The sequence below is a fragment of the Hyaena hyaena genome, unplaced genomic scaffold, assembly GCF_003009895.1.
Source record: "Hyaena hyaena isolate Hyena2069 unplaced genomic scaffold, ASM300989v1 scaffold_843, whole genome shotgun sequence".
NCBI classification, from domain to species: Eukaryota; Metazoa; Chordata; class Mammalia; order Carnivora; family Hyaenidae; genus Hyaena; species Hyaena hyaena.
Window position 1 is genome coordinate 519330 of NW_024081471.1, and position 27366 is coordinate 546695.

The following is a 27366-nucleotide window of genomic DNA, read 5'->3' on the forward strand; positions in this document are numbered from 1 at the left end:
ATCATCTTAACTGACATAATTGAGGAGCACAACTTGTAAAATATTTGGTACTCCAGCAGAAGAACAGGCTTGGGCCATGGGGCTGCTCTGCAAGGCACGCCAAAGAACACAAAACAATGGGCATCTCAATGTACCACTGATAGAATGGTTTAAGACATGTGGCTGCAAATGAAGGGGTCGAAAGAGGTGGTTTTAGTAGCTTGTTTAAGGTATTGTTTGTCTCAGAAGTGGATTTCTCACGAATGTATTTCATTGAAAAATGCACTTGTTGGGGCACTTGGGTGGCTCAGTTGGTTGAGCATTGGACTTCGGCTCAGGTCATGATCTTGCAGTGTGGGAGTTCGAGCCCCACCTCAGGCTCTGTGTTGACAACTCAGAGCCTGGAGCCTGGTTCAGATTCGGATTCTGTGTCTCCCTCTCTCTGCCCCTCCTCTGCTCACCCTCTGGTTCTGTCCCAAAAATAAATAAACCTTAATAAATGTTTTTAAATGTACTTCTTAAAATATGGGGGGAAATGATACATCTGAGGTGCTTCTCATTTAATATATCATTTGTACTCTTTTGTTTAAAATATGTTGCAGGAGTTATTAGAACTGCCTTACATAATATGGACAGAGAAGCCAGAGAACACTATTCTGTGGTCATTCAAGCCAAGGACATGGCCGGGCAAGTCGGGGGGCTTTCAGGATCGACAACGGTCAACATCACCCTGACGGATGTCAATGACAACCCCCCACGGTTTCCTCAGAGTATGTACTTGCTTCTTATGATTGACTTTTATCGCCTTTCATTTACATAAAACAAAATTAAATACTTAACTCATGTTTCCATCTTAAATGGGAATATTTTGTTTTTGTGTTCTCTACTGCCCCTCCTCTAAACAATAGTAAAGAAATCACTCCACTTACTGTCCCCTGAATCTGGTGGTTAGTTGTCATGTGTTAAAAAATACTGTTTCAGCTGGTGTTATATTTAAATATTAAAAGTGATACAGTAGTAGTTCTAAGTACTGATATCTGGCATTTGCTGAAGCGGTTATGTATGTATTACTAAGGCACACAGAGAGGTATCCAAAATACATTCTGAGGTGGACATTCTACTCTTGCAAAAAAAATGCATATATGTTTTCTGTGACTGAAATTTTAAAAAATCTTCATGTTATGTGCATGAATGCCCCAACACACACACACACACACACACACACACACACACACCACCCCACAAAAGGTGAGGGTAACACTATAAAGTGAGCTCTCAGAGTAGAAGATGAACTTTGTGAATGGAGGGCACAAACTTTCAGACAATTCAGGGCGAGAAGGTGTCAGTTCTGTAACTTTGTTTTTTTTTTTTGTTTTGTTTTATTTATTTCTGAGAGAGAGAGAGAGAGAAAGAGAGAGAGACAGTATGAGCAGGGGAGGGTCAGAGAGAGGGGGAGATACAGAATCTGAAGCAGGCTCCAGGCTCTGAGCTAGGTGTCAGCACAGAGCCCGATGTGGGGCTCGAACCCAAGAACCGTGAGATCATGACCTGAGCCGAAGTTGGACGCCTAAAAGACTGAGCCACTCATACGCCCCCAGTTCTGTAACTTTCAAAAGAAATGGTGTTTATGACTTCCTCAGAGTGGGAAAGAAATATTTTTCAGCATTTCTAATGTGGTAGAAACTGCAGATGGCGTTTTATAGAATAATATCTAATTATCACAAAAATCCTGTAGGGGCGCTATCCCTTATACCTTCCTGATACATGATGTTTAAAAACTGTAATAAAGTAGACACCATGGTATATCAACACAGGCTCTTCACAAGTTTGTGTGAAATAGCTTCCCTCACTGTATCTCTTACTATTTCTCTCCATACACTCTGGGCCTAGCCACAGTCAAATACTTCCTGTTCCTAAAACATAATACCCTTACACATTTTTGATTCAACCCATAATTTTCCACACTCACATTTCTCTGTTTAAAAGCCCTGTTACAATTTTCTCTGAAGTTTGTTGCAGAATTAACAGAGTTAATAAATCCTTGTTTTCTGTTACATGGTACTTTAATGTTTTATTTATATCTATAAGTACATAGGCTTCTTACTACCCTAAGTCTAAGTAAGAATGATGCTTGAATTGTCTATGTAAATTTCAGTGTTCAGATCAGTACCCACCCCTTGCAGGATGAATGAGCGAAGGAGTCAAATTTAAATACTTTGTCAAACTACCGCTGTGAAAAGACATCCAAGTCAAGTTCACAGGTAGAATCAATTTTAAAATACTGGTTCTAGAGATGGAATGTGTGACCTGCTTCATTCATGTGTTCTTTGCTCTATGAAGGAAGTAGGTTAGAAGAAAATTAAAAATCATAGATAAGTCCACATGACATTAAACCACAAAATTAAATTATAAGTCATTTTATAACTAGCATTGCATTTTTGTATTTTATCACTTGGTCCGCACAATGTGCATATACACATGTAGCAGTCAAAGTCAACTACTATTCTTTTATAAAATAAAGACACTGAAGTTCAAACATTTTTTTAATATAATGAACAATAATGGTAACCTCAATCAAATATAAACTTTACTATAGTTTACAACAGCGACTTGTCTACCTTATTTTCAAGCAGATCCCACTACTACTATTTTAAAGATATATATTTATATCATAGCCCCTAATAGAATTAGTCTTTAGTGATACATTATCAGGATTCAGTAAATGCTTGGGTGTGATACAAATATCATCTCTCACTCTTCCTCTCCCTCCTTCTCTCCATAAACTAATTTTTAAATTTATAAGGCCATTAAAATTGATTTTCAAAATCAATAGAAAACTATAATTGTGATAAATGTAGAGGAATGATTCCTAATTTTATTTTTTAACATTTATTTATTTTTGAAAGAGAGAGTTGGGGGAGAGGGAAGAGAGAGATGGACGGAGGATCCAAGCGGGCACCACGCTGACATCAGCGGGCCCAATGTGGGACTTGAATTCACAAACTGTGAGATCGTGACCTGAGCTGAAGTCAGATATTCAACTGACATAACCACCCAGGCACCCCTTATATTGATTAATAACAGGGTTATTGTGGAAACATCAGTTTATGGAGAAAACAGTTATTTTACCTGACAAGGAAACAGAATGCATGTACACTCTCTGAGTGAAGTCAGTGTATTATCCAAGGGGGTCTTCCTTTCTTCAGTCAGTAGTGGTCTGGGCAGAATGTCAAGCAGAACCCAACCCTGCCACACTGTGAGATACACTTAGAGTTTAGAAACAGAGATGCTATACAGCCAGAACCTCACACTCCGACTTGCTGAAGAGACTTTGAATCTGTCCTCCTTTCACACTAAACACAATGCTACTTTCAAATTTTAGTGTCACCATGACAACAGTGGCTTGCAGTAAATTATTTTTTAATTTATTTGTGATCATCATAACTCATCATAAGCCATCAAATGGCTACATATATCATGGGAAAGTCTGTAAATGTTTGAAGGGGGAAGTGATATATTATGAGGACTTGTGTTCATGAAGCACCATGAAATGCACAAATCTTTATACAATTCAACTTATGTAAAGATCATATCCAGTTATCAGATGGGTCCAGTAATTTGTTTCTCTTAAGATGTAACATCTTTACACGTTTCCTGATGGCCTTCTCATATCGCCATCGTCTCAGAGAGCCATTTTTCTTACACACTACTGTGATCGACTCTAGTGTAAACATCTGCATATAAAACTGCAAAAATATTCCTTCAAAGCATTTTTCCCTTTTTTCTTTCTTCTGTTCACCTGCCATGCCCTGAGAAAGTGAATCAATTTGTTATATCTTGTATATCACTTTGTTATATCTTAATTTAAGGTTATCGTTGTATTTTAACTTAAAATAAATGCACTCTGACTAACTTGGAAAACTCAGGAATGAACTAGACTGATAGTTTGCTTTACAAAGTCTTTACACCAGGGAGTTGCAAACCCAGTGGCCTAGGATGCATAGCAAATAAAGATCCAGGCCTAAGCAGGCTGCCTCTCAGGGTCAGGGAGGCAGAAGGTAGGAGAGACACCAGTTGGTTCATGCCCCGATTAGAGAACAGCCACTGCTCGATTATAGATAATGCGTACATGTGGCTGGGAAAAGATTAAGGAAGAGAGCCGCTTGCAAGTCTCACAGTGAAAGAACAAATCAGTCCTTCCATGGCTTGAATCTTTACTCAAAGAGCACAAGGAACGCCCAGTTCTCCTTCACAGAAAAATTTTGGGGTATAAAATTCTTCAAGATAAGTCCTTCTGTTGAAAGGAATATACTGCACATCATAAGATTCTTACTATGCCCTATTTTGGTTTTGACTATGTTACAGTTCTATTACAGTTATTGCTTAATTTATTGTTAAGTAAAAAGTCCCTGACCTCCATTATTCTGTAAAAATAATATACATATAAAAATCAATAACTTTCATGAAAATTCATAAAGCAAACCTTCTGAACCCTAAATGAAAAGACCTGTATTTTGACAATTGCCTTTGAGTAAGTAAGAATGAATAACATATTTGCGGAAAGAGAAAAAAAAACACATACATGTCAAATAATCACAATAAAATGGTAGAAATTTGATGACTTAACAAAACTTCCCTGAAGAACTTGAAATGATTGCAAAACTGTACACCATCCTGCAATATTAGCTCATTTGTGACTAGAATTGATACAGTGCTGTGGAATATTTGGAGAATCAACGCCTAATAGTTCAACAGACATTCATGCTTTTGTTAATAGCAAAGTATTTTAGAGGAAAGATTTAGAGGAAATTGGTTCCAAATTTACTATTTACATTTTCATGAAAATCAACCTAAATGGCGTATAATACATTCAGCACCAATATTTTATTTGAAATAGTAATTGAAAGACACAAAGAAGAAGGCTTCTCCTCTGATCAAATATGAAATGTATGTTTTAATTATCAGCAAGGTGGTGTTTCTCTAGTGTATTTTAAAAAAATATATCTAGGGGCACCTGGGTGGCTTAGTCGGTTAAGCGTCCGACTTTCGCTTAGGTCATGATCTTGCGGTTCGTGGGTTCGAGCCCCGCGTCGGGCTCTGTGCTGACTGCCAGCTCAGAGCCTGGAGCCTGTTTCAGTCTGTGACTCCCTCTCTCTCTGACCCTCCCCTGCTCACGCTGTCTCTCTCTCTCTCCTAGAAATAAATAAAAATAAAAACATTTAAAAATATATATATATATATATATATAGTTCATTTTTTTTCTTTTTCGAGTTTTTATTGAAATTCCAGTTAATTAACATATAGTGTAAAATTAGTTTCAGGTGTAGAATTCAGTTGTTCATCATTTGCACACAACACCCAATGTTCACCACAAATGCCCTTCATAGTTAATGGCTGTTTTATGGTTTGACTCTCTCTCCTCCCACCCCAATTTCATCTATTTTGTTTTTTAATTTCACTTAGCATAATACTCTCTAGCTCATCTACTTCATTGCAAATGCCAAAATTTCTTCATTTTATGGCTAAGCAATATTCCATTGTATATTCCATTGTGTGTGTGTGTACACACACACACACACACACACACACACACACACACCCCACATCTTCTTTATTCATTCATTGGTTGATGGCCATTTAGGCTCGTTGGACTCTATCCATAGTTTGGCTTTTGTAGATAATGCTGCTATACATCAGGATGCATGTATCATTTCAATTCAGTATTCTTGTGTGCTTTGGGTAAATACCTACTAGTGCAATTGCTGGATTGTAGGGTAGCTCTGTTTTTAATTTTTTGAGGAAACTCCATACTGTTTTCACCAGTGTGGCTGCACCAGTTTCCATTCCCACCAACAGTGTAAGAGGCTTTCCCTTTCTCTGCATCCTTGCCAACATCTGCTGTTTCCTGTGTTGTTAATTTTAGCCTTTCAGACAGGCATGAGGTGATATCATTTTAGTATGGATACAGGTATATATTTTGAAACTTGCTGAGGGTTTTTCTAAATGTCAGTATGTATTTCACGGAGATAGTGTCCCTATGCACTTTACAGGGCAAATTTTGTAACTTCATACTTTGTTTTATACATATATAAATTATTATTTATATATAATAAAAGCATTATTTCATTATGCTTTTAATTTTTTTGTCAGCAATTGAGACTGGTTTTTTCTATTTATCCTTTTATTTGGTGTTTTGGACTTTTTTTAGATGTAATTTGAAATCATGATACTGGGTGCAAGATATCTTCCTCTTAGATTGAACATGTTTCATGGTGGAATATCTCTCATAATAATCATCTATAACATAAAGTCTATTTGATATTAAAATAACTATACCAGATTTTTAAAAATTTTTCTAATGGGTAGATGGTATAATGTTTTCCATCCTTTTACTTTCAAAGTTTATTTTTATTTTTAAAGTTTTATATGAGCCACTCAACTGCTATTGTTTTGCTTTATTTTAATCTGGTTTCACAATATTTATTTAGTTTGATTTAATGTACTTACAAAAAATTTAATTACACATATATTTCTATGTAAGTCTACCATCTTGCTTTTTTTTTTTAAAGATGTGTCTCTTTTTTCTTCTATTTTTTGAATTACTCAATGTATTTCACTGCCTTCATTGTACCCTTTGTTAACAATTTACTTCGATTTTCCTTTAATATTTGCTCTAGATAATTATGGTTTTTTCCCAATTAAATTATAATTTTATCACCTGAAGGAAATGGAACAATCAACTGTCCCCATTACAAAGACCTTTTTTTTTGCTTTTTGCTATTTTATATATGAAGCCATGCATAAAATTGTCATTATGTTTGTTGTGTTAAATAGTAAATAATTTTTAAAAATTAATGTTTATTATTTTTGAGATAGATAGATAGATAGATAGATAGATAGATAGATAGATAGATATAGAGAGAGAACCATTAGGGGAGGAGCAAAGAGAGAGGGAGACATAGAATGCAAGACAGCATCCAGACTCTGAGCTCTCAGCACAAAACCTGACATGGGGCTTGAACCCATAAACTGCGAGATAATGACCTGAGCCGAAGTTGGACACTCAACCAAGTGAGCAACCTGACACCCCTAGTAAATAATAACTTTTAAGTCAATAATAATTTATGCTTTCTGGTGGCATTTGCTCTTTCCTGGATTGCTGTCCCTGTAAAGGAAATTCTACATTTTGTATAAAAATCGTTCTGCTGTTCCTTTTTATACTGATCTACTATCTATGAATTCTTTACTTTTTTTCTTATAATTTTTCTACTTTTTTTTAGAGTGTATTTCCACTAGGAGTAGAACTCTAATTTGAAGGATTTTCCTTATTTTAAAATGTAGTAAATGATGTAATTGTCTGCTGACTATCTTGTCTGTTAAAAATCAGTTATCAGTGTAATTGCTTTATTGTAGGTTAGTTTTTTCCACTTTAATGGATCTTACTTTAATTATTGTTTTGTATTTGATATTCAAGAGTTTAACTCTGGTGCACCTAAGAGGTACTTACTTAAAAAAAATCTGCTTTTCAGTTATAAGAAATTTTTAAGCGATCTTTTGTTAGTTCTGGAAATTTTGTTCAATACTAGTCAAAAAATTTTTTTTTCTTTGTTTTGTCACTTCCTTCCTAATGGCTGTGCAAAAACCTGAGTGTTAGTGATGAGGTTTTGGGGTGATGGTGGGGTTCAGAGCTGATGGCCAAGAAAGAATTCTTGAAGGCGTCTTCAGTGCAAAAAGGTGATTTTATTAAAGTCCTGGGACAGGACCCTTGGGCAGAAACAAGCATTCGGGGAAGGGAGAGTATGAAGAATGCTGGTTATATACTATGGAGTTGGAAGAAGTTAAGTCTTTCCTCCAGAAGAACTTTGATATGCTAAAGAGGACTTCTAAGATAAGAGGCCTTGAGATTGTCAAGCTGAAGTTGTTTTTCCTCTAGTAAGGCCTTGACATTATGACAGTAGAGGATTCCTGAACATATGGTTTCCTCTGTACTTGCCTCAAGTATTTGCCAGTGGGCTGCAGGTTATAAGGAAATTTAATTTTACCTCCCATATCCTTCTCACCTTTGTTTCCCACTTCACTGTGGAGGGGAGGGTGATGTTAGGGTCTCCAGGAAACTGAGATTATAGAATTCTGGAGATTAGTCTATTGATATGATCACCTTTTTCTTTCAATTTAGTAAGATATTTGTAAACTGAAGGAGACTCCTGTCCTACATGACTGTGATCTCTATCAGCCATTTGTTTTCTTTCCTTTCCTTTGTTCCTGGGGAGCCAGGAGTGCCTGAGGAATATCACACACATCCCACCTAGGGGTGGGAGCTGGTGGGGGTGGGGAATAGTGTGTTCTAGCTTATGCTCTGTCCTCAGCTTGCTTTATGGTCCCTCATTGTAAGGTCTTGTAGTTATGTGCCATATATCTATTATTTTTTGTTTGTGTATTTACTTATTATGTTTATCTCTCCCTTCTTTAGCCTGGATATTTTATATTGCCCTACATTCTAATGCAGTAATTTTTTCCACTTTGTTTATTCTCTAATAACTTGTGTGTTAAAGCCATTAAATACACACTTAAGCACTGAAATGTTTTAGTTCTATAATTTTCATTTCACTTATTAAATATACATCATTGGTATCTGCTAAAATTATCTACTTTTTTCCCAATTATCTACTTTTTTTCATGTGTTCTTAAACATTAATCATGATCATTTCAAAACTCTTTTCTAATAACTCTAATATCAGTATCAAATCTGGGTATTTTTATTGATTTTTTTTCTTTTGGTTTTGATAGTTTTCCAGTTCTAAGCATGCTTTGGAATTATTGATTGAACATTATGTATAGAGAGTTTTATAAATCACTGATTATGTCATTTTCCTCCAAAGAGAGTTATTTTCCTATAGATAACATAGAATTTCATTTACCTAAATTACTTAGACTTTCTTAGAACTGCATTCTATCATTTCCCCTTATCCCTAGGAAGTAGTTTTTATTCCTAAACACACATTTTTCTCTAAATCAACCAAAGCAAGTACCAGTTCTGATTTCTACTGTCTCCTGGCTGCTGAAATCTCTATTAGCTCTGTTTTGTCTTGGTTTCTTGGAATCTTCACATGTGCACATGTAGTGTATGTATCTGCAATCATCACAGAAATACTGCTTTCACATTTTGGGGACCATTTCTCTGAGGTTTCTTCTTTCTGTGCCTTGGTTCTTATTTGAGCTACTGTGCCAGCCCTGAGTCCTAGACTCCCTTCCACAAACTACATAATTGCTGCTTGGAGTCTTTCCCCTAGCAGTACATATTTAAAAAGGATGCCTTGAGTCATTGTCAATATGAAAACTCATACTGCTGTCCTTCCTTTTTCTCAAAGATCATATCTCTTTCAGGCCTTTTTACATTGAATACACTCCAGTGACTTGAAACAGTCATTGTGTGTATAACATGTCACCATCTTGATTGGAAAGATCAACCCACTGATGTTTAAACTGAAAGATCATGGGTGATACATGAATAGTATGTCCACTTGATATTCAATATTGATGAAGTTTGGGGTGATGGTGGGGTGGTCTGGAGCCTTCAGCCAAGAAAGAATTCTTGAAGACGTTCTTGGTGCAAAAAGGTGATTTTATTACAGTACAGGGACAGAACAGGTGGGCAGGATGAGCTTCACTGTAGTCGTGATGGGTAACTCATCATATACCCTCAGGTTGGGAAGGGGTCAGGGATAGAGTAAGTCTCTAAGGAATTTTAGAAGCAAGGTTTCCAGGACCTTGAGGGGCCAGCTGTTGCTAGGGAACATCATTTATTATTGTTTAATAAAACCTCAGTCATGAGACCCTTCAGATGTATACCGGGGGAAGTGGAGGAGGATAAGCTTGGTGTATGATGGCCAGCATATATCTTGGGGCAGTTGAGATAAAGGAAGTAGACTTACAGGATCCTGGAGATTGAGATAATGTTAAGATTCCCTTTTGCCCCCAGCAAAGTGTCATCAAGGCAGCTGAGCTCCTAAGGGAGGTCACTCTGCCAATTTCAAGGACTTGTCAATGGGCTGTAGGCAGTGTGGGAATTTAATTTTTCATTTGCCTTTGTTTCCCACATCACCATGGCAAGTACCTAAACCATTTCCTTTGTTGCTGGGTAGCCAGGAATATCCAAGAAATGTCACACACATCCCCACTGGGGGGTGGGGCTTGGGCTGTTAGCCTGTATTTTGCCCTCAGCTTGCCCCATGCTGCTTCCTCATCAAATATGGATAAATTGAAAGTATGAATTCAAAGAAAGCTGGAATTCTGAAATTAACTGTAAAACCTGCAAGTTATTGATCTATTATATTTTTTCATCCAGCTTTGTAGAGACAAAGTGTGTTTATTTAGTATTAGGAGATTAAGTATATAAAATATATACTTAAGTATATAAAATAAGAATAAATGAAAATAATTATATATTCTAATAAAAAGGGTACAAATACTTTTAGAGCATATTCTTTCATACAAGGTAGTAACTATAAACAAATAAGGTTGTGGCATCACTCCAATTTTAAATTTGAGTATTTTGAAATAATAAGATTATCTATTTAGAAACTTATTAGTTATAACATGTCAATAATTTTCTGACTTATATTTAATCTCTTTGGCTGCATGCTGTGGCGAAGTTATAGATTCCTTTTCCTTTGCTTACCCTGTTTAGTATGGATATGCATGCTGATGGTAATAAGCATATATTAATGAGAAATTATGTGATTGTTACTAATTGGTGTTTATAAATCATTTTTTTAATTCTTCACAAAATACTGGAAAAATAGTAGAAATGATCTGTAATTAGAATTTATAAGTTTCGGGGTACCTGGGTGGGTCAGTTAGTTAAGAGTCCAACTTCAGCTCTGGTCATGATCTCATGGTTCGTGGGTTCGAACACTTCATCTGGCTCTGTGCTGAGAGCTCAGAGCATGGAGCCTGCTTTGGATTCTGTGTCTCCCTCTTTTTCTGCCCCTCCTCCTCTCATGTTTTGTCTCTCTCTGTCTCTCAAAAATGAATAAACATAAAAAAATAAAAATAATTTATAAGTTCACAGTTTTTCATTTTTTCATGATTCATGTTTCCAAATGAAAGTGAGAGAATACTAAGAAAGAGAAATGGCCCACTTTACCAGTACTTTGAAAGAAAAATTTCTTACAGGATAATGAGCCTTGTAGTAGTGCATGTATAAACATGGTAATACCAAATATGTTAGGGTGAGCAACACAGGTTTATTTATTTTATTTATTTATTTTTTATTATTTTAAGTTAAGCAACTTTAAAAATACTATGCAAGAGTACAGTGGAATTATAATATAGAACAATTGTTCTTGTAATGTGTGGCATTGTAATCTGCATACTGTAGTCATTCTTTATTCCTATAGTAAAAACATTGCAGCCAGAGCTTAACATAATGCTTAATGATCAAGATTCCATACAAGTTTTTCAGATGACAGAAATTTCCAGATTCCTCGTATGTCTTTTTAAATTTGAGAGTAGCATTTCCAATGTATACTGCATCTGCTGTGTAAAGCAATTTAAAGTAGAGATTTAGAAACTTTTGGTTAATCTTACCTATAATGTCAGACATCCTGAATAAGTCAGATATCACAGCCTAACACCTACATGTCAATCAGTTTTCCCCTAGAAGCATATATAAATAAATATTTATCATATGTAAGTAGTCACTTTCCCAAGAAAATGCTATTTAATGTAAGAAAAATATTAAGTAGTCAAAATAATTATAATTATCAAATCGATTACAGCTTTTGTAGGCTGGGACCCAGGGTATATTTTTGAGAATGACTTATTTACTCATCTGGCAAAGTTACTGAAGGAAAGAAACAAGGTCTTTTTAAAAGCAATTAGAATCAATATTATCCTGGGAAAAAAGTGCATTCGAAGGGTCAAGCTTCAATGAATCAAATGCCCTTTTATTATTCCCACCAAGTCTTCCTTTCTTAAATATACTTCATCTAATCATTAGCATTTCATGATGTAGTCTAAGAAATTAGGTGAAAAGGATCACATATGGCACAGAAAATTATAGCACATTCAGAAGCAGAAATATGAAATAATGATATCTGTATCTCTCTGCCATATAAAATTACAATCTTAAAACCAAAATGGATAATTATAGAACTATTTAAAGATATATCTGAAAATTGCTAATGAGGTAAAATACAACTTATGTATATTAAAGCTAAGAAAGAAAAAAGTCCTTTATTGATATGTTATAAGTAACTTGGTGCATAAACTTCAGTAATACATATTGTACCCCCTCAGATCTTAGAGTCCAAGCTTCACATCCAGGATTTTACATCATAATTGTTTCAGTATATTTAACTTTTACAGATAATAGAAAATCCTGCCTTAAAATAATCCCAGGCATCAAAATACTATAGATTCTGTAGTAGAATTGATATAACAAACATTTCATTTAGGGAAGAAGAAAAATAAAACTCTCTCCACACACTTTCAATGTTTTCCATGAATGTTATTTAACAGTCACTGAGAGTGATCCAATCTTCATGATACCAATAAAAAAAGAAATTTAGGTAAATATATTATCAACATTTTGCTTTGACAGCCATTAGCTTATAATGAGAAAAATGATCTGAAGTTTAAACAATGAGGAGAGACAAATTTTAGTGGATCTGAACACAGATTTCTATATTCTAGAAAATGGTTGGCTCAGTACATTTGACCTAGCACTAGAGCCTAAACTGGCAACATCTACAGAACTTAAGAGTCTGAAGTTTTTTCAGTTTAAAACTTTTTCTTTATTAATATTTTTTATTTTATTTTAAGAGACAGAGAGAATGCAAGCAGGGAAGGGGCAGAGGAAGAGGCAGAGGGAGAGGGCTCTGTACTGTTAACATGTAGGGCTTGACCTCACGAAACTTTGAGATCATAACCTGAGCTGAAATCAAAAGTGAGCCACTTAGGCACCCCCGAATCTCCTTCTTTTTAACATGGCCACCTCTTTATCTAGATACCTTTCACTTGCATATTCATGTAGGTGCTTCTGTGCTCTCTGTCTTCCTGATGCTGAAAATATAGAGAACATTATAAGAATCAGGGATTCTTTCTACTGGAGTTCTGTTGTAGGGTTCTGTGCAGCCTGAGTGCCATACTCTAGAAAAATGAGAGTTTAGGGAATTGCATGTATTCTGCTACTGTTATAATTATAAGTTTTCTCCCAGTAGATTTTATATTTCACTGTGATTGTAGTGGTGTAAGTGCACTTGAAACAGTGGCAAATTGGTAAGCTGATATTGTGGAAATCCAGAGGGAGAATAAGACAGCATGTAGGCTCCAGAAGCTGGCATTTTAGCTTGCTAGCCCTTGAAAATGGAGGAAGTGTACAATTAATGTAAATTTATTAGGCTGTTACTAGAATAAGGTATCTGGCATGAAACCAGGGATTAGTCTGCGGTGGAAAATGGAAACTCTACTTAGTCAACAGAAGCCAGAGCATAGACATTGGCGTTAAGACTTATCACTGAGAACCCAAGCAAATTGGGGAAATAGGAGATTAGATACAACTGAATGCAGAATACATAAACTGGAAGACAAGTATGAGGAAACTAGCTAGAATGCATTAGAGAGGCAAAAGATAAACAAACAAATAAATAAACTAAAAAGAGGGATTAAAATACATAGCAAAAGAAAACAAATTTACAATGTACAATCATAGTAGTTTCAGATGAAGAAAGGAAAGAGAATGATGAGGCAGTAATAAACTAGACTGTTTTCATAAATAAGTATAGACATTAAACCTTAGACAAATTATCATAAGAAATCCCATATGTGTTGGAAAATATTATTACATACATGTGTTAAGGTGTAGTTTAACATTTTAAAAGCAAAGAGAAAGGAATTTGACATACCATGGTCTTCTCATCAACAGTAATAGAAAATAGATGACAATAGTATTGTTCTCAAACTTGATGATAAGAGCGAGAGTCTGGGAGGCTCAGCCTGTTAAGCAAGCGATTTTGACTCAGGTCATGATCTCACGGTCTGTGCGTTCGAGCCCCGTGTCAGGCTCTGTGATGACAGCTAGCTCAAAGCCTGGAGCCTGTTTTGGATTCTGTGTCTCCCTCTCTCTCTGACCCTCCCCTGCTCGTGCTGTCTCTCTCTGACTCTCAAAAATAAATAAACAACATAAAAAAATTGATGATAAGATGAAATATAACCTATTACTCTAGAAATCTTTAACCTATTAAATTGCATTAAAATAAGGATGAGATTAAAAATATATGTTGAAAGAAAAGGAATGAGTTCACTTTTCAGAGAACCTCATTGGAAAACTGCTTAAGATTTGTCTTGTATTGCAGTCATTCACAACATTCATTCTCACTAATCTTATTTCCTTAAAAAATTGTTTGGAATAGAAATTTACTGAGTTTGCATCTTAAAGTACTTGATATCTCTTACCTGGACTTGTATATTTAATTATATGCTTGCAATTATGCATTCTCTCCCTGCCTTTTACATGTTTTCCTATAAATAGAAGATATTTTCCCATTGAATTGGGGATTGGCCATTTAATTTGCCTTGATCAATGGCATCTGAAAGGTCATGGCTTGAATCACATGGGAGCATAAACCTTAATAAGCTTGCTGTTTGGCTCAGTTCTCTTGTTCTTGGCTTCCACTCTGATAAAAACAATATTTATTTATTTTAATTTTTTAACGTTTATTTTTTTTTATTTTTGAGAGACAGAGCATGAGCAGAGAAGGGGAAGAGAGAGAGGGAGACACAGAATCTGAAGCAGGCTCCACACTCTGAGCTGTCAGCATAGAGCTGGATGAAGGGCCCAAACCCACAGATCCACAGACTGCGAGATCATGACCTGAGTCAAAGTCAGATGCTTAACCAACTGAGCCACTCAGGCACCCAATAAAAACGTAATTTAGAAAGAATCTCTCCTTCAGTCTAATGAGAAAATACTGGTGCTTAATAGAGGTGAATATATCAGGGCCTAGCAGAGTTGTAGGAAGACAGAGTTCTTATATAAAAGAAAAAATAATGTTTGTGATTATAAGTTATTGAGTTAGAATTTATTTGTTAATGCAAAAGAAAGCGACTAATAAACAAAGCTTGTTCTATATTGTATCTCTCTAGAAGCAAGTTTCTGTTACCACCAACACCATTACCAACACTGCCACCACTACTACACAAAATGATGTGAAATTGTGTTTGAAGAAGAAAAGAGTATGAAGGAAAGTTTATAGGGTGCTCAAATATGACTGTGTTCTGCTTTGGAAATATTTCCACAAGATAATTTAGAAGGTAGAAAATGTACCCAATGAATCCATGGCTTCAGAAGAAGAGGTTTTATAAAAGAATGTCTGTAATGTGAGTTATTTTGTATAAGCTGCATTTGATAAGATACTACAAAAAAGAGAGGAGTAAAAAAAAAAAATTGGTCTGTTTTCTAGTAAACATGAAAGGGAGATGAAGGAAACCAGAAATTTCATGACTTTCAGGGCTGAAAATGCAAGGATTCAGCAAGTAAGTTAGTTTCAGAACTTTGGGAACAAAAATCCTTGTAGTGATTATACGGAATAATTACTGAATTACTATGAAACACTGACATTATTTTCTGTTAAAATGGGGCATTTATTTTTATTATTTTGTCCTTATTTATCCTTAATTATATATCGAATCTGTGGTGAGCAAATAATATGTCCTAATTCAGTGGTCCCTAGATCAAGAAGAAACATGTTCATTTATGACTGTTTCACATGATATTGAAATTCAAGTCCGGTTCCATGGTTTAAAGAGATTCGGGAGTATCAGGAGGCAAATAAATGGATTTTATCCCTAAGAGGCACACAAATATTTGTGAATGGAGGATGGAATATGAATGGATTGTATTATTTGTTCATAAGTGTGGATTCCTTTCTCTCATCATGTTTTCCTGTAAATGGCAAACATGTCTCTATTACTTTAATTCTGTGTTTTGCCAATGACTTTGGCCAAGATACCAGTCTTGAAGAGATGCTCTAACTGCTCTTCAGTGGTTTCATTTTGTGTTCATGATCTCTCCTCCTCCCAATTGTTGACTTTTCAGATCATATTGTGGAATAAAAATTCATTTGGAATTGAGCCTATCCTAGCAGAGAGATAGTCAAATCATAGTTTTCTTTATTTCTTTGTTTCTCTCTTTCTTTGTTTCTCTCTCCCTCCCTCTCTCTCCCCCCCAGTTCCCACCCTTCCTTCCTTCCTTCCTTTCTCCCTCCCTTCTTCTCTCCTTCTTTTCCTTTCCCTTCACTTATTCCCTCCCATCCTTTTTCCTTCCTCCCCCTCCCCCCACTCTCTTTCTGCCCTTCTCTCTCCCTTCCTTCTTTCTTTGAACAGTAAAAATAGGTGGTTTCTATTAAAGCACAGGGACAAGACCATGGGCAAAAAGAGCTGCACTGGGATTATGAGGAGTAATTGATTATGCACTTGTGAGTCAGCAGGGCGAGTCTTTAAGGAATTTGGAACCAATGCTTCCAGGACCATGAGGAGCTGGATACTGTTAAGTTAGGTAACTTACTACTGTCTAGTAAAGCACGAGTCATGAGACCTAAGATGTATATCCATGGACCATATGTTTGGAACATAATAGCTAACTTAAATCTTACCAGATAGAGATAGAGGAAGTTTTCAGAGCGACTTTGTTATGTTAAAGGAGACCGACTTGTAGGATCCTGGAGGCTGGGCTAATGTCAAGCCAAGCTTGCGTTTTGCATCTAGCAAAGTATTAACATTAAAGCAGGAGAGTACCTAGAGGAGAGTCACCCTACCTGCCTCAGTATTTGTCAACGGGCTGCAAGTTGTAAGATTTATTTTCTTCTAATTTTTTTGCCTTGTTCTTCACATCATTTCCCCCTGAACAATTTTGAACCTTAACTCTTTAAGGTTGCTGAGAGTGGAAGGTCATATCTTCTGTAACTTCTTCCTGCTGAATAGGGGTGTAGAAATTTCCCTGCCTATGGGTCAACACTGCCCAGTTGGGGACTTATAAATAGGAGTTAAGAAAGGCAAAGGAAGCTAATCCAAGGTAGACAGTATATGTGGATCTTCCCAAATAGAAAGGATCATGTGTCAGATTGAAGTTACAGTACCAGAGTCTCAGGACCAGGTGGAGAAACATGGGAGAAAACAGCAAAATATAATTAGAATAAAAGTTGCTCAAATAAGAGTCCTTTGATAGTTGACCAAAATCCTCCTCCAGTCCAGGAATTTAATCAATCATTAAAGGAAAAAGAGATTATCTTAAGTCCCAATTTGAATATTTATGCCATCTAGTAAACTAGTCACATTTCTGTGGTAATCTGGAGTATATACATTACTCTCTTTTAATAAAGCATAGGTTCTTCCTTGAGCTGCAACCAAGATATTAAGGACCGTTTGGTTTTGGAGGGCTACTTTTTGAATTTGTGGCTAACTGCATGTCGAGCTTAGTTAAAGATGGACACAGTATGCTTGGCTAAAGTCTCTATTTGCAATTTTATATCAAAAGAGGTAGTTCCAAGGACAAAAAAAAAAAAAAAAAGGCTAAGGGAGATGACCATCAAGAAGCCATCTTTCTTTGATGCCTAAACTTAACAATATCCTAACCATGAGGAATCACTGGCATGTGGGAGAAGAGGTCTGGGGATATGGGCATCCCCAAGTGCATCGTCTAATACAATTATAAGGAAAATGAGGCCATTCATTATTTCCATAAGCCCATAGTTAACCCTAAGGAGTGGGGGTATGCTTCATCTTTTAAGGAGTGATTTTATCATCTCAGACATACAGAATTGGTCAAAGTGATAGCTAAGTTGTGCAATTGTTGGGAAATCCGTCCCAACAATTCGAATTTCCAGCTATTCGAATAATCCTATGCCCATGGGTCCTGTTATTATCCCTGTTATTAAAAAGCATGAAGATTCTCTACACATATGCTATTGTGGCAATTTCTCTGAAGTTTACCTCAAGTAGTCTAGCTTAGACAGACTATAGTTCAAAGACAATCAGAATTAGAATTTAACATCCCCAAAGGTGTGTTACTGAGATACAATTTTTCTCTATATAATTACCATCAATTCCAGAGATAGTAAAATCAAGACTAATTTGTTTGTAAAACAAGTTCAGTTTCAGAAATCTTGACCTAATTATTTGTATAAGCTCAGCAATATAGATTTTTAAAAATTTGTTTGCTTGAATGTTTTATAAGGAAACTCTTGATTGAACTTTTAGTTGCCTCTCTAGGCCAGAAGCCAATCCAAATACCATCAGACATACCTGCACTACCTATAGATTTGGGTGAATTTCTCTTCTCGAGGTCCCCAAAATATCCTAAGGTTTCTGCACCTGCCAGAAAGTGCCCTCACCTGGTAAATACCTGGAAAGTACCCTCACCTAGTAAGGGTTCTGGGAGCTTTGTAAGCAAGGATCAAGGCAACACTTCCAAGGGGCTTTATAGCTCCATGTTTCATAAAGGTAACCTTCATTCCTTAAAGCTAACTGGTCACAACTGAGTCTATGCATATCTCTCTCAAATATGACATTCAAGTCGAAGACTTGGTAAAATTACCAATCAATGTTTCCAGTGATATATTATTATAAGGAGAACAGATTCTTATTGAACTTAGGAAATAAATAGATTGTCATGAAAGAAAGAATACTTGTTGACACTTTTTGAATTTCAGAGGGCTCTGGTAGGGAGTAAAGTTAAATGCTTCAGTTTGTTCACAATTCAATACTTTATCACAGTTTTTAATATCATAGATGTCTTAAGAGAAAATTTCCTTAATCTGAAGGAGCAAACATTAGAGAATCAACAAGAGTCACTAAAACTGTAATCATCTTCCTCAATTTAGGGTACCTGGGTGGCTCAGTCACTTAAGCACGGCTTTTTGCTACTGTTCATGAGTTCAAGCCCTGCGTTGGGCTCTATGCTGACAGCTCAGAGCCTGCAACCTGCTTCAGATTCTGTGTCTCCCTCTTTCTCTGCTCCTCCCCCACTCACATTTTGTCTCTTTCTCTCAAAAATAAAGATTAAAAAATAAAAAAAAATAAATGATCTTCTCAATTCATTTAATTCCATGTTATTAAATCTTAATTAGGTTTAATGTAGCCTTTTGGGTTAGTTCTGAAAATTTCTTACCCATTTTAGTTTTAGGATTTTAAAGATATCAAAATCCTGTATTTATTAAAAGTCCTTTTCATGAATCTCCTTGAAGATGGATATGTTTCTCAAGAGCATCCAGAATGGTAATTGTAAATGACAAAAGACACAAAAATTGAATGGTTAAAGATTTGAGAGTTCATTATAATGCAATTGACAAGGAAAGTCAGTTATTTTTGTGACACACAACACTTGAATAATCAGAATATCAAGTGATGACCTTATACCAGAACATAACATACTAAATAAACAAGCCTAATTTGTCAGAGATTAATTCAAGCCTAATTCAAATGTTGGGGAAGTTTGTTAAAACCCTTTGAAAGTTTTTAAAGCCAGTCCCTCATTAGGATTATGGATTATCAAAGACCTGATGAAGACAAAACATAGAAACTGGTTTTTGTATTTATTTTTTTAATATTCATACTTTTCATATAATGTAAGATAGAATTAAATATTTGCTGTTTTAAGTTACTGAGATATTTTGGTGATTAATTGACACATACACAACTGACTGATAAACATGCTACATCTGTTATTTTTAGAATACTCATGTGTAATATAGTATATATTTTATCACGTATTTTGCCTATTTTCTCTATCCCTCATAACAATGTACACTTTATAAGAACAATGGATTTTGTCTGTTTTGTTTACCATTTTCACAGTACTTGAAATTATGCCAGCATGAGGTAAATGACATTTACTGAACAGGCTGACAAACCTTGGCTGACCCAAAATTTCATATGGGGAAGTACAATTTCATGAATAATGAAGAACTTTTAAAGAAAAAAAAATGGAATGGGGCAGAAAGAAGAGATATCAACATCCATTTGGCTTAACAAATAGATGTAGTGAATTTCACAGAGCACTTAGGAAGCACACTCATGTGTACCCTGGGACCCGGGGCGTGTGCACAGTATATTAGAAAATGGAAGGCCCTGGTGCTGTTGCCCATCAGTGTGAAAGGAGATAAATTGGCATTCTGAAGCTTTACGTTTTGACTCTGATTTATGTGCCGTTTATGCATTGAAAGTAAATAAGATTATTTCATGGTATTAGAAGTGGGAAAGATTCAAAAAACAAATACATTAAACATAAAATGATCAATGTTACTAGATACACATTAAGTTATTATAAGCAAAAGGTATAAGCATAGAGAATTGACAAGTTATCTGGTATTCTAAAAACATATCATAATTATACATATAACTTATTAGAAGGCTTCGAAAACTTGTGTATCAAAATCAAAAATGATAGGAGCATATGAAATTATTGCAATGAAAGAGAAAGTCATCTTTACAGAGTCTGGGGATAAACCAACTATAAACACTCAATTTTCTTTTTAGACCCACTTAGAATTTTTGATAGAATAGAAACAAAAATAACTTCCATATAATAGAAAACAAATGCTTGAAATTTCTGATGTAAATATATTTTTGTTGAAATAATTAAAAACAAAAAGAGATACCATGATAATGTGTAAAAGGAGATATGATATATCAACTAAGAGTCCTACAAAAGTGAAAATGCTTAAGATCAGTCTTGGAAGCGATGAATGTCAAAAGAACCAATATTAAAAACTGATATTAAAATAGAGAAAAATAAAAATCTGTACACAGCAAACAAAGAGAGAGACATGTGGGTGGGACAAGGAGTGAAACTATGATGTGTAAATATCCCTTCAATACCATCAAAATATAGAGGTGCCTGTGTGGTTCAGGCGTTTGAGCATCTGACTCTTGATTTTGGCTCAGGTCATGATCTCAAGGTCATGGGATGGAGCCCTCAGCATGGAGCCTGGTTGGGATTCTTTTTTCTCTCTCCTTGTGCCCATTTCCCCCACTTGTATGGAAGCCCTCTTTCACCTTCTTTAAAATTAAAAAAAAAAAAATTTAAATAACAAAAAATAAGTGTCTTGAAAGAAAACTTTTATGATTAGAAAAAAAGATTCAGGATTCAGATTAAAGCATCTCAACATGTTTTTAATATTAAAACAATATCCAGAACAAAACATATCTTGACAAACTTATTATAAAGACCAAAATATTAAAGTTGGGAGTGAAAGAAAAGAGCTCACCTAACAGCATGAAATCAGTGGCTGACTGTAGTTTTCTTTTCTGCTGAACTATATCCCCATCTCCTCACAGTATATAATGGTATGAATGTGGATACATTGGCTGGTTTGGGGGATATTTTTGTATTACACAATTTTACACTCAGGTAGAGTATCTTTCCATAGTTGGTGACTATTAAAACAACAGCTAAGGCTGTTTTGTTGTAGCTCATGTAAATATAACCAAGGTTTTTACTATTAGTGTACTGGGGCTGCACAATTATTAGATGTAATTATATTTTATAAAAGCAGAGCTATTTGTAAAACAATAAAATGATTGATTTACTCTTTTTTTTTTTTAATGTATTTATTTTGAGAGAGCATGCATGTGTGAGTAGGGAAGGGGTGTGAGGGGCAAAGAGAATCCCAAGCAGGCTCCAAGCTGCCAGTGTGGAGGCCTATTTGAGTCTCTAGCCCTTGAACCGTGAGATCGTGACCTGAGCCAAAACCAAGATTCAGACTCTTAAACTGACTAAGCCATCTAAGTGCCCCCAATGACTGCTTTACTTACTAAAGAATTTGAAAAAATAAATTCCTGCATTTTAAAAACATATATTGAGTGGGGCTCCTGGGTGGTTGAGTTGGTTAAGCTTCCAACTTTGGTTCAGGTCATGATCTCACAGTTTATGGGTTTGAGTCCTGCATTGGGCTCTGTGCTGACAGCTTAGAGCCTGGAGCTGCTTCAGATTCTTAGACCCTCTCTCTTTGCTCCTCCCCCACTCACACTCTGTCTCTCTCTGTCTGTCTCTCTCTCAAATAAATAAACATTAAAATCACTTAAAAACATATATTGAGAGGTGCCTGGGTGGCTCAGTCAGTTAAATGTCTCAGGCCATAATATCACGGTTAGTGAGACAGAGCCCCATGTTGGGCTCTGGGCTGATGGTACGAAGCCTACTTGGCCTGGGATTCTCTCTCTCCCTCTTTCCCTGCCCCTCCATGGTGCACTCTCTCTCTCTCTCTCAATAAATAAAATTTCAAAAAATTAATTTTAAAAACTGCGTATATTACATGACTTGGGTTTTTTTTACATAATTTAGTTAAAATGTACAAGTATATGGGGCGCCTGGGTGGCTTAGTCGGTTGAACGTCCGACTTTCGCTTAGGTCATGATCTCGCGGTTCGTGGGTTCGAGCCCCGCGTCGGGCTCTGTGCTGACTGCCAGCTCAGAGCCTGGAGGCTGTTTCAGTCTGTGACTCCCTCTCTCTCTGACCCTCCCCTGCTCACGCTGTCTCTCTCTCTCTCTCTCTCCTAGAAATAAATAAAACATTAAAAAATTAAAAATAAATAAATAAATAAAATAAAATGTACAAGTACATTGTGGATATATATATAGATATATGTCATATATATATATGATAAGTACAAGTTGTTGTTTTAAATTTGCCTATGTCATTATAAATCCAATTATGTATTTTCCAGAATTGAATGCACGATCTCTCTCTCTCTCACTGATACATAAATGGAATGCAGATATACATACATATAATTAATATGTGTTTGTATACACATACATACCATGTGTGTGCTTATATGCATGTGTGAAAGTGCAGCCTTAGCAGGGTTTTTCAAACCTTTTTCATCCTCTTAGAAACGTATAATGTTACACAGTGTATAACCTTTTGGTGAACTTGCGCAGAGCACTCTGAGGGATATTTTGGCAACCACAGAAGTGCTGATTAGACTGTGCTATAAATTATCCAAGATGGGTATTTTTTTTTCCCCAGAGGGAGTAATTACAGAGAAAAAATAATATGAAAGGCAAAAGGTCATTCACCATGTATTCCAAAATTCTAGGAGTTATGACCTTTTTTAATCTTATTTAGATAAAAGTGAATTTTTTTCCTTAATAGTAAACTGACTCTATCAACTGAGCCATATTGTATATAGCAATGCCATAGCTCAGGCTGTTAGTCAAACATTTACATTTTTTAAAAATTTTTTATTTATTTCTAAGAGAGAGAGAGAGAGAGACAGCGTAAGCAGGGGAGGGTGAGAGAGAGAGGGAGTCACAGACTGAAACAGGCTCCAGGCTCTGAGCTGGCAGTCAGCACAGAGCCCGGCATGGGGCTCAAACCCATGAACCGCGAGGTCATGACCTAAGCGAAAGTCGGACGCTTAACCGACTAAGCCACCCAGGCGCCCCAAACATTTACATTTTGAATCATACCCTTTAAAGTTTCTTCCAGGTGTTCTTTAAGTCTATAAGGAATGCAAGTTCTCATAAATAACAGGTAAATGGAGGTTTATATGCAATTATTATTATTTAAAGATAATATATAATTATTTATGGACTATTGGCTCTCAGTTTTTAGAATTCGTAAACATAATTTCATATGTTACATGTCTTTAAGAGTGGTATTTGCATTTTTTTAGAATTAATATTTAGAGTAAGGTTTGTCTGATGTTTTTTCTTATTTTAGGATAATTCAATATATTTCCTCCCATGGTTAATCACACTATACTAAACATGTGACACATAAAGATATTATATTGGGTTAAAGTTACAAATGTGCATATGAATGTTAATGTCTATGTTAAACACAAATATTAATAAAACACCTAAGGTTTAAATATACATTAGGCTCTTTAGAAGGATCCTGGTCCCAAAGACCTTTAAGATTTTTTTAAATTATTTAATTCCTGGCAAGTCTATTGTTTATATTCTTTATGATCTTTATTATCATGTCCATCCAAAGGTCATTGAATTGTATAGTGATTGTCAAAGGCAGGAGGCTGAAGGGAATGAGAAATTGTTTTTCAATGGGCATACAATTTCCCTAATGATGGATGAATAAGTTGTGGAGATCTGTCATGCCACATAGTACCTTTACTTTACAATAGGTAAATTTACAATACAATTTGTGCACTTCAAAATGTGTTCATAGAGTAGACCTCATGTTCAGTATTTTTACCACAAACACAAAATAAAACAAAAGCAGAAGACACAAGAAAATATGGAGATGTTGAATATGTTTAATAACTTGATTTTGCTGATGCTATTGCCAGTGTTTGCCTATATTTATACCCATGGAACTGTACACAGTAAATATGTATAGGTCTTTGTATGCCAGTTGCACCTCAGTGAAACTGTGTTGCTTATTTTTCTCTAAAGAAACTCACCATAATTATTGTCCTGAAATTTAAAGTATTTTTTAGGTACCTGGCTATTTACATAGTCCTTAGAAGTTCTAAAAAAATTTTCTAAACACTTTCTGACTTCTGAATAAATCTTATCTATCAGCTATTTTCTAGTTATTAGGAGACATTTTAAGTACTGTTTACAACTCACAAATTCTCAGCTATGTGGAAATAATAAATATTGAAATATTAATCTTAATACACTATAATTTACCTAATGGAGCATCATGAATGGTGAAGATGCTATGCTTGCAGGGCTTAGAATGTATCAACAAGTATCAGTTCTTCCTCTGACCCTTTGATCTTCTTCCACGGACATGCTTTCTCTTATGAAACACAGCCTAAATGTTTTCTGGGACGAGTCTTTTATGACTACCTTATACAACTTTTTGTAATTTTCTTTGTAAAAACAACGTGCTTTGTAGTACTACTACCATAATAATTATGTGATTGGCTTATTTATTTCTGTGAACTAAGACTTCTTTTGTTTGTAAGTATACATCCCAGTTTTAACTGGTTGAAAGTCTTTTGGGAGGCTTAAAGAATTGTGGTAAGTTAAGCTGCTATTTAGAGACCTTAGCAACTAGGAACTTGACTTTCTAGCCTTTCTATCTCAGAAAAAAAAATTAGGAGATGAATTCCAAATTTTGTCTCTAATTTTTTAATAGAATTGTGCCCTATTTTATATAACTACCTAGGAACATTATGGTGTTTACAAAGTCTGAAAATTATTATGGCTTCCTTCTGATACTGAATTTGTACTGAGATTAGGAACTTCAACATGAATTTTGGAAAAGTGACTATTGTCAGAAACCCCTTCCAACATTTCATAGCTTTGCCACCAAAGAGAGACTAAAGGTCTTTCCTCATTCCAGTTCTCACATTTTATGGAATGTATCCTTTTTGGATCATTGTGACTCACCTGCCTACCCTTTCACAAGTCAACTCCAAGTAGAGAGGTAAAGTCCTGTAGGAATTTGGGTCTCATGCTCTTTGCAGATCAATTAAATATGTCAGAACAGATAGACTGTTCAGCAATATGACAGATCCTGATAAAAACACATGATGAAGGTCAGAGGATCATGCATTTCATGGAAGAGGGTGGTCTACCCAGGAAATGTTAAGTCGGTGAGGACTATTGAACTAAAAAATGTCAGGTAGCCTCTCAAATTTTTATAGAAGAGAACTGGGAAAAAAAGTTTGTTGAATTTTGAATAAACATAGACACATAAATCATATAGCACTTTAAAACAAACAGTTGTATCTTTAGAAGCCAATTAGACTACTACACACCTTTACCAGATATATTAACTTGAAAAAATATTATCACACCATAACTAACAAAACATTGGTTCAGGAAAATGATTTTCATACAGGCTCCGCATTCACTTGTCTGTATAGTCTGATTAAGTCCATGCATAATGTTAAACACCATTAATTTAGTCTTGGTTGAAAGTCTTTTATACAATTACATTTTAATTTAAGGTTTCCATCATTTGTATTGCTATTTGAGATTTGCTATAACAAATATATTGTTTTAATAGATATGTTTCTAACTTGTCAATAAAACAATTGGTAATGATGCGACCATTAAGTTTCTTAATATCTATTTTATAAGTTTCTTTGAAGAGAGTACTATGAGCTCTTTCTGAAGGAATGTAGTATCAGGACAAACTTTGAAATTTAAAAAAATTATCAGTGTATATATTCAGTATAAGAACATACTGACAAATATATTACTGCATATCAGATCATGAGATTTATAGAGTCAATAGTGTTTTAATGTTTTTGACTACAGGATCTGCATGTAATAATTAATTCAATGACAAATAAAGCATCATCCTATGTAGTCATTATATTCATCTTTTTCATTCTTTAAATTAGTCATTTTTATTTTAATTATTTTATTTATAACTTTATTATAAAACCACTTTAAATTCTTTTTAGAAGCTGACCAGGAATACATGGAAATTAAATGCATAAATACATTTACTGTCTCTCTTTGTCATGGCTTTTACATTTCATTAAACTTAACTTTGTTGATCATAATAATAATCGTACTTACGGGTACATTATATTGTTTTCTCTGTTTTCACTTTGAATTACAAGTTTATACACTCTTATATTTTAATTTTGCATGCTATATAGAGGAGAAATGCTTTGGGGATTACGTTAATACTTGACTAATTTAGTTTTGCTCAACATAAGAAGCAAATTAGACCTCCCTTATCTTTTATTCAGTTTCCTATGGATGTAGAGCTAATAAAATATTTTTATTAAGATATCTACAAATTTTTTAATGTAGGTTTTTTTTACATATATGTTAAAGTTTATGTAAATCTAGTATTTCACTACTAAGCAATTTACTGATATTTAAAACATAAAAACACATCCATTTTATATACTACTTAATACAATGTTTGTTTGAATATGTGGCCTAACAAGTTTAATTTATTTTTCTTATGAAGCTACTTTTTTATGAACCTATTACCATCAGAAAATTTTAATATGAAATATTTTTCAGAGCACTATCAGCTTTATGTTCCTGAGTCAGCTCAAGTTGGGTCAGCTGTTGGGAAAATCAAAGCAAATGATGCAGACACTGGTTCAAATGCTGACATGACCTACTCCATCATTAATGGTGATGGTATTGGGATATTCTCCATCTCCACTGACAAAGAGACCAGAGAAGGGATCCTTTCTTTAAAGAAGGTAAAAAGAGCATACTTTCTCTGATTTAGTCAATTCACCCATTTTTCCATGAATGATCCATAATGGTATGAATAATCCATATTGTCAAGTCGTTAAAATGCTAACATATTTCCTTTTGAAGATGTGATTACATTTTAATTATGGCTATGTCTGACTTTTTGGATCTTTTCTTAGAAAAATAAATATATATAATGGGAAGATCTGATGTAGAATGTACCATGAATGTGCCCCC

The 27366-nt window shown here is 35.0% G+C and overlaps 1 protein-coding gene across 3 annotated transcripts in view; it reads left to right on the forward strand.

Moving 5' to 3' along the window:
• The window catches only part of CDH18 (cadherin 18), a 603216-nt gene that overhangs the window by 483956 nt on the left and 91894 nt on the right, over positions 1 to 27366 (forward strand). For all 3 annotated transcript variants that reach the window (XM_039219788.1, XM_039219789.1, XM_039219790.1), the window contains exons 5-6: positions 582 to 749; positions 26947 to 27134. In XM_039219788.1, coding sequence (XP_039075719.1) covers positions 582 to 749; positions 26947 to 27134 — 356 coding nt within the window. The remainder of the gene's footprint in view (positions 1 to 581; positions 750 to 26946; positions 27135 to 27366) is intronic.